The sequence below is a fragment of the Typha angustifolia genome, chromosome 10, assembly GCF_048772165.1.
Source record: "Typha angustifolia cultivar Huaian chromosome 10, ASM4877216v1, whole genome shotgun sequence".
Lineage (NCBI taxonomy): Eukaryota > Viridiplantae > Streptophyta > Magnoliopsida > Poales > Typhaceae > Typha > Typha angustifolia.
Genome location: NC_133248.1, coordinates 11,312,431 through 11,320,736, shown reverse-complemented (window position 1 = coordinate 11,320,736; position 8,306 = coordinate 11,312,431). Strand labels below are relative to the sequence as shown.

Genomic DNA, 8,306 nt, shown 5'->3' with positions numbered 1-8,306 from the left:
TGGCATCTATTTCCAAAATGATATTGGGGGGCACATCTGTGGCGGCGAGGGTCCCGTCTCCTGTGAATTGTGATACGGACTGCATTTGCTCCACGCATCGAATCGTAGATTACCTGGTACGCTGCCATTTCCTGACTATTAAAATGGGGGCATTCTGTAATCCTTGGCTTTATTCAGCTAACTTGCACACACGTGCCTGTCCTACTGTATTTTGTCTTGTGCACCAACAGACCAGTACCACTTGGGCAATAGAAAAAAAAATATCCGGATAAGTTTGCAGCAGGTATACCCAGGTGGGCATCTAGACTCTCTTCCGGATAGACATGTTACGTGTGCTCCCAATATGCTCGGAATTGGTACTCCATCCACGCAATATGAATAAAATTACGGCTAGGGATGCTTCAGATATTTCATGATTTGGGTTTGGTACTTAGGTGGCAAATCATTATTTTATAATTCATAATTTGAAGAGTATGTCAATTGTTTCTTTTTTTCTTAAAAAAAACAAAAAATTGAAATAAAAATATAACGATGTACTAATTAAATCGGCGAGAATTGAATTCAAAAATATTTATGCAACATGGTTTAAAGAAAAGATAGGATCCAATTGCTCAATATTTATGGTTGTTATCCTTTTTTTAACATTCACATCAAATAGATGTTTATTTCTTAGTTGATGACATGATTAAGCAATAGAAGGCTCTCAATTCTGGCTGGCTTTGAACTGCTCACTCGTATATAATAAATCCACCATAGAATTTGTATATTTTTTATCGGTTACTTTTGGAAAATTAATAATATCCTGCCATATAGTACACGTGGACATAAATAACCTATCAAATATGAGTGGAGCTCATGATTTAGCATTGGAATTTTTATAGTTATGCTAGAACTAATTAATATGGTAGTGGTTATATATCGTTGTTGCTGATCTCAGTGGCATCTCAAGACTATCGAATAGGTGTAGTATGAAGTATAAACTAATGGTAGATGACATTGTTTACTATGTGGCAGGTCACCTCAAATGGCTGATGTTTACGGTGGGAATGCATGTTGGATGAGCTTTCTCAACTTTGAAGAGATCCTACTCGATAAATCTGGAAGTTGGATTAGTTGTACATCTCATGAGGTAGCTTCGTTGCTGGATAAGATGTTACAGTAACTAGCTTTTGCGATTCTTCGAAGAGGATAAGATGAGTCACAGAATTTCAAGTGGGAGCACTTCTTATTTGCTTCCTTCACGTAATTCAAGGAATACCACTTTTATCATGCATGCGTTTCTTTCTTTGTGAATAATATTTATCAGAAAGGTATCCATAGAGGTGCTCCGGAATCATATCCACACTATTGAACTAGTGGGTTGTACGAAAAAGTGCATGATATTATATATAAGATAAAGAATAAAGTTAGCCTTTTTGAAAGTAAACAAAAAAGAAACTACAAAAGGGCAGGAATAATGCACCAGGATTTTAAGGTAAACCATGATAAATTCGGTTAGTTGTCATCTGCAAGTGATTCTACACGGTCTCAGGGCTTTTAAGGGAAGCTGAAAGGTCTGGTAGGCTTCTATGACTAGAGCTTGCATTTTGTTTAAAAATCATGTGACATGTAGAACTTGTGCTTCTTGCTTTCCATTGCTGCCACAATATATTCGTGGCAACTAGGCTTCTACTCATCCCAGATTGAAGCAATAAGCAACCTTCAGATAAGTTGGCCACTCTTCTCCAAGAGGTTGCTATATGGGTCCTCAGTTTGAAATCGAGATACAGGTAATGACATTACCTAAGAGGAGACCAACATATCTAAACACTTTCACTAGGACACTCTCTTCCCGTTGAGATTAAGGGTAGAGTTGACATAGTAAGGACACTGCAGATCCAAGGATCCTCGAGCACACTATTTATCAAGAAAGTGAAAACTAGCGATTCAATATAAGCCTGAAACCAAGAAATTCAAGTCTCAGAAAATTCCATTCTTTTTCAAATTCAACTTAAGAAGTTCAAGTTCAATTTTGACGAGAGAAAAAGAAAAGAAGAGACAACCACTTTGACGTCGTCCTTAGCACACGATCATCTTTGACACACACACACATATATATATATATATATATATTGTCTAGATGCCGTAACAATTGAAAATTTTCACCTACTTTGAAGATTTTTAATATAAATGGGACACCAATGCAAACCGATCCGTGTCCCTTTCGGATGTAGTCAAAAGTAGATCTCTTGTCCATATATATTTCTACGGAATAATCTTAAATTCCCAAATGGGAAGAGCTCATGTCGGTAGACTAATCCGGCACCAACTCGGTCGCTGCAACGTGGGCAGGAAAAATTAATCCAATTATTCAATACTCTAGAAATTGTAAGTAGGATCTTTTTAATAAACAAAAGGAATCAATATAATTTTTAAATAATTTTGTTTTACATGCAGGCCCTTTTTCCTGGTAGAAAGAGAATGTATTTAAAAAACCCACAAAAATGGCGCAAAAACATGTTAGGTATCTGAGGAGATACTCGTCATGTCCTTATCAGAAATCTAACATAGCAGGGGAACCGAATGACCCCCTGCTATGTTAACAAATCGTCATACTAATAAACTTCCCAGTAACAGTAACAGTGAGTAACAAAATGTTTTAGAGCAAGAGGCAGTCTACAGTTTTAGAGTTAGAAATTTGTATCACAGCTCAAGTCATCTCAATAGAAATATTGGTGATCAACACAAATCGCGAAGCTTCCGCCTCGGCATACAGAGGGTCGGTGGCTTGGATACTAGGTGTACATGTAGACATACATACATACATACATACATACATACTCTATTACTATTCATCTCTCGGTGAATATTAATACTTGGAAGGTTTTCAGTATGTTACTCTCGTTTCCACTGATATACTTGTCCAATTAACCCTTGTTTTATTCCCGTGATCCTTGAATTGGTCCCCGTTATCGTCGATTTCCGGCCTAACGACAATACAGTAATAACGGTACGGACACGGATAATGGTCGGCATCGCTACAGATGCATCCATCAATAACTCGATAACGTTGACAATTATTCAGATTTTTTAAAAAAGATTTTTCCTATTCACAAATGACAAAGCCCTTCGTTGCACCATCCGACAAAGTGCTACTTTATAAAGTCCCATTCAGAAGATAAAGAGGAAAAAAGAAAAAGAAAAAAAAGAAACAACATGGAATCTCAGCCGTACATTCGCGCATCGTCCTCCCGCTGGTCGATAGATCTGTTCGCAACACGGAAGGCACACGTACCGGGTTCCGCGTAATTATATCCAAACGTTATTATCACGTCGCAATCCAATCGAACCTGTGATGGTAATAATGGAATTCCGCGAGGGCCTGTTGGTAAAATCGACTTCTGCGAAACGCAGTGTTTTATGCTCTTCCCCGCACCAGTCGTATGAGATATCTCTCTCCTCACCTCCCATTTTCCGCTCCTGACTCCTCGCCGTAGATGGCGCGTCGGAGCGAATTCTTCCTCCATCCGCTCCTCCTTCTCGCCGTCGTCTTCCTCGCCACCGCCGGCGTTCACGGCCGTCTGGTCTCGCGATTGTTGGCGTCGGACGGTGAACCGTTGGCCTCCGATGGGATTGACCGCTCTGGATCCGCCCCACTCCTTCAACTTCCCGGAAATGGGAAGTCGTTAAGGCTCGTGGGCGCGGACGAGTGCGAGCAGACGTATGGATTCCTCCCCTGCACGACGACGGTGTTTGGTAACTTGTTCCTTGTGTTGGCTTATGGATTCTTGATGTTTAAGGCGGCTACTTATTTGTCTGCGGGAAGTGAGCTGCTTCTCGAGATCCTGGGACCTGGGATCGTTGGGGGTCTCTTCCTTCCAATTCTTGGCGCTTTACCTGATGCGCTACTCATTCTTGGTAGATTTCCAGCTCTGGTCCATGTTATATTCCTCTGATTCGAATCTATATGACCCACAATTTATCTGGATCTGTTGGTTAACTTGTTTTTCTCTTCGTTTTTTATTAAAAGATTTGATTTTGGTATGTTAAGTATCTGTGCTTGAATTGAATTCAACACAACGTTTATACATCATAGAAGCATGTTCGTAGAATTTGATATGAAATTATAGTAATTATATAGTAGATCTCAAAGAATAATATATTTTATTAATGATGGCCTCCATATGACCTGCATAAGGAACATCACACCATACCAAAGATTATGGATGGTTGAAATATGTGCAGAGGAAATATGTTTTCTGTATACCTGATTAACAAACTAACACGTTGCACAGGTACATTAGTCAACGTTATTAGGTGTAAATGTTTATGTTAATCTGTCTATAGATGATTCATTTTACATATATCCGAGCCATATATGACTGGAAAAGTGAGTTGTAGTGAGTAATTATCAGGCATATATGTTGTATAGCTAGATAATAAACTTACAAACTTTGTAACTGAATGATGCCTACATGTTCTGTTGGTATGATCTTTATTAGCATTCTATGTTACATGATGATTTTAGAACTATTTAAGGCTGATTCCTAGATCTGAAAATGATGAAACTTTGAACAGAGAACATTTTTATATGAATTATTCTCCTGTTATATAGGTATTGATTGATCATTTATCCAGCTGATAGATTATTTTAAGCTCAGTCAAATATTTCACTATACAACAATTGTGCATACTGCCTGGAACACTTTCTAATATGGAATTCTTTTCATTTTCAGTTTCTGGTCTGTCTGGGAGTAAAGAAACAGCTCAAAGTCAGGTCTTGATTGGAATGGGACTGCTTGCGGGCTCAACCGTTATGCTTCTGACACTATTATGGGGATCTTGTATTATCGTTGGCAAGTGTGATATTTCAGAGAACTTAACATCAGTTGATTCACAAGATACAAAAGGATTCAGTCTCTCTGGTATGTTCTCTTCCCTTCCATAGTACTGTCTCTTTTAGAGGAAAGTATCTGATTCTGCATTACCTTTGTCATGTTCAAAATTGTGAAACAGTGATAAGAGAAAAGAATTGAAAGTAGTCAAATTTGAAAATGACAAACTAGAGACTAGAATGGGGCTTCAAGTTAAAAAAATGATGCTGTCGATTGTTAAACTGCTGAAAATTATATGAGAGTTGACCAAATTGTAAATAATAAGATTGTTATATTTGATCTAAATCATGCCTTGTTGATATATGATCTCTCTGGCAGAAGGATGACAGGAGACGAGAAGTAGGTATTGGTGGAATCTTACAGAAGAGGGAGATGTCGGCATTATTCAATGATGCTTTTGTTGATAGTTAAGATTCAGTTACTTAGATGCTTGTCTAAGAAATGTACTCTATACAGATGTTCCTTAATGTTTCTGAATTGAATTGGGTCCATATTCTTGCAATCAATGTAATGTTTCTCATCAAAGGATAAAGTGATGTATTATTTCTTGGTTGACAAGTTTATGTTAGTGACTAGCTGGCTTGAATACTTTGATTTCCCTGGACTGCATTATGCAATTAACCTATCCTCTAATATTGATTTCGTTTAATACTTTCTATATCGTTGCAGGGTCTGGTGTTTCAACTGATGTGCAAACTAGCTATGCAGCAAGAATAATGGCCATATCAGTTCTTCCGTTTATTATTGTTCAACTACCAAGAATTTTCAAGTTTCCCTCTGGACAGCGTTTAACTGTTTTGATCTCCTTTATTGTTGCAGCTGCACTTGTGCTTTCCTACTGCCTGTATCAGGTATTCTGATGAAGTCATATAAACTGCAACCCTGAAAGTTATCTTCATGTTATAAATAATTGAGTTCTCAAAATATAATATTTGATCTGTTGTGCTGAATTATATCAAAGCGCAATGGCACATTTCAGTTGCATCATACACCAGGATTTGTCAGGAAACTGATTTTTAGCTGCTTTTGCCTAAATTTAGGTAGTTCCACTAGAGGTGGCCAAAACTTGATACAGTTATTGACTCATATCTTTCTGTTTAGACTTATTGTTAATTTGTTATTATAGTATGTGTCGGAGCAAACATCTTATATGCCTATAACTAAAAGCAGGATTTCTATTAGTTGAGTGTGCAATTTCTACTGTTTTACTTCTTCACAAGTAAGACAGTAATTTACCATAAGACAGCCTTTGAGCATCAAGAACAGTAATATAGCACATCTATGTCTTGGACTTGATGTTTTCTTCAGTTGCATGTATGTTCTTTTTCTATTATCATTTAATTCCATGATGCATCTTGCAAATATATAGTTTTCATCTCACAGGACTATTGTTCATTCATCTTCTATTGCCAAACTGGTAGAAATTAGACATATTTTTATTTATATGTTATTACTTTGATAAGCAGCATTTTCCTTTTCTTCACATTCTTGCACGTGTATATGGAACCAGGTCTTTCAGCCATGGATTCAGAGGAGAAGACTAGCATTTGCAAAACATAAACATTTAATATCTGGAATTCTAAGACATGCTCAGATGCACACCTTTGGTCGCCTACTTAATGATGATGGGACACCTAATGATTCTGCTATTAAAAAGTAAGTTTTTTCTGCATTATGTATTTTCCTGATTGGACTGCTTGATTTAATTTTTTTCCTATACTTCATTTGCAGATTATTCCATAAGATTGATTTGGATTCAAATGGACAAGTATCACGTGCTGAGTTAAGAGCACTTGTTATCGGAATAGAGTTTGAAGAGGTTGACTTGGATAGTGATGACGCTGTAGAAAAACTAATGCAAGATTTTGATAGATCTGGTAATGATGGCATTGAAGAAGAGGAGTTTGTTGAGGGAATCTCCAAATGGCTTAACGAGGCTAAGCGTACTGTTGGACCTTCTCATGTTTATTCAAAAGACTTCATCAATGACTTTCATATGGTAATTTACTTCTTGATATATGGCCTTAAACATGCTGTATTATATGCTGATTGAACATCAAAGAATAACAGTTCTTACTAATCCTTATGCAGAAAACCAGGGATGAACATAACATGTTGATTGACAGGAGTGATGAGGTTGTAGAAAGTATTGATAATCCCACCTGGACCTGCTTTGTTGCTGTAATGCTCTTGCTGCTAGGAACTGTAATAGCAGCCATAGTTGCAGACCCACTTGTAGATGCTGTTCACAATTTCTCGCTTGCCACAAGTATACCTTCTTTCTTCATTTCCTTCATTGCCATGCCCTTGGCTACTAACTCCAGCGAGGCTGTCACAGCAATTATCTTTGCCAGACGAAAGAAGCAACGGACATCTTCACTAACATTCTCTGAGGTTCGTTCTTGGACTTTGCAAATTGATGCTCTCTGTTGTTCTATAGCTTATTCAATAATTCAATGCATCACAGCAGCAGTAGATTAATGCTTTTTAAGGTCCGTTCATATTTTTCATTCCCATAATCTTTGTGAGAGAGAAACCCATACAAATAACCATTCAACTTGGGAAGGAGCGAGTGCCATAATCTTTCAGAAAAGAAGCTTATCTCAAAGGGTTTTATACATTTCATCAACTGTCAACATGATTACTTGACATCTGTTTTGTAGCTATATCAGTAGTAAACGAATATGGCTAAAATTTCTAATATCCACATAATATCCATATCAAAATAAGTACATGAGAAAGAAACATGCCCACTCTATGTCCATTGTTTACCTAATGACCCTTGTATTTATGGTGTTGTAATGCAATAAAAAGCTAAATGGTGAAAAAAGATTTTTTGTACATATCCAACCCGATTAATTAGGCCATATAGTTCTATTCTTCTCCATTGTTCTTTCTGCTGCTGTTGTTTTGTCAGGATTACCTAAATAAAGATTGCACTTTGAAACTTTTTCCCAATGTACTGCAGATTTATGGTGGAGTAACCATGAACAACACACTCTGCCTGGCTGTTTTCTTGGCCCTTGTCTATTTGAGGCACTTGACGTGGGATTTCTCATCTGAAGTGTTGGTCATTCTCCTCGTTTGCGTCGTGATGGGCCTCTTCACCAGTTTCCGGACCACGTTCCCACTTTGGACTTGTTTTGTAGCCTTCTTGTTGTACCCGTTGTCTCTGGTGATTGTCTATGTTCTTGACTATATATTTGGCTGGTCGTAATTTCTAGCTCTAATTACTATACGACTGGCATGGTTTAGATGTTGGTGTGGTGCCTTTACAATTTTCCTTATTTTTCCTTTTGGCCGATGAAAGATTTGTAAATGCTGATAACTACTACAGAAATAATGTGCTGCTGATGGTTTTGTTTTTTCCTGCCTATCTTTTGTGTCAAGAGTTTATTAAGGTTAAAATATTTATTTTAGCCTTGAGTCTGC

At 37.4% G+C, this 8,306-nt stretch overlaps 1 protein-coding gene across 1 annotated transcript; it reads left to right on the top strand.

Moving 5' to 3' along the window:
* The first annotated feature begins 3,416 nt into the window (after nucleotides 1–3,416).
* On the top strand, nucleotides 3,417–8,239 carry LOC140768444 (sodium/calcium exchanger NCL1-like). The gene is made up of 7 exons (XM_073108710.1): nucleotides 3,417–3,897; nucleotides 4,716–4,904; nucleotides 5,544–5,725; nucleotides 6,385–6,530; nucleotides 6,606–6,873; nucleotides 6,966–7,268; nucleotides 7,843–8,239. Exons 1-7 carry the CDS (start codon nucleotides 3,477–3,479, stop codon nucleotides 8,089–8,091), a joined length of 1,758 nt encoding a protein of 585 aa, XP_072964811.1. The 5' UTR covers nucleotides 3,417–3,476; the 3' UTR covers nucleotides 8,092–8,239.
* The last annotated feature ends 67 nt before the right edge of the window (nucleotides 8,240–8,306 follow it).

Bases quoted from the DNA above. Each gene is read 5' to 3' on its own strand.
- LOC140768444 (XM_073108710.1), top strand. From the start codon at position 3,477: ATGGCGCGTCGGAGCGAATTCTTCCTCCATCCGCTCCTCCTTCTCGCC. The intron at 4,905-5,543 runs GTATGTTCTCTT...ATATCGTTGCAG, and splicing joins AAAAGGATTCAGTCTCTCTG to GGTCTGGTGTTTCAACTGAT. The intron at 6,874-6,965 runs GTAATTTACTTC...ATCCTTATGCAG, and splicing joins TCATCAATGACTTTCATATG to AAAACCAGGGATGAACATAA.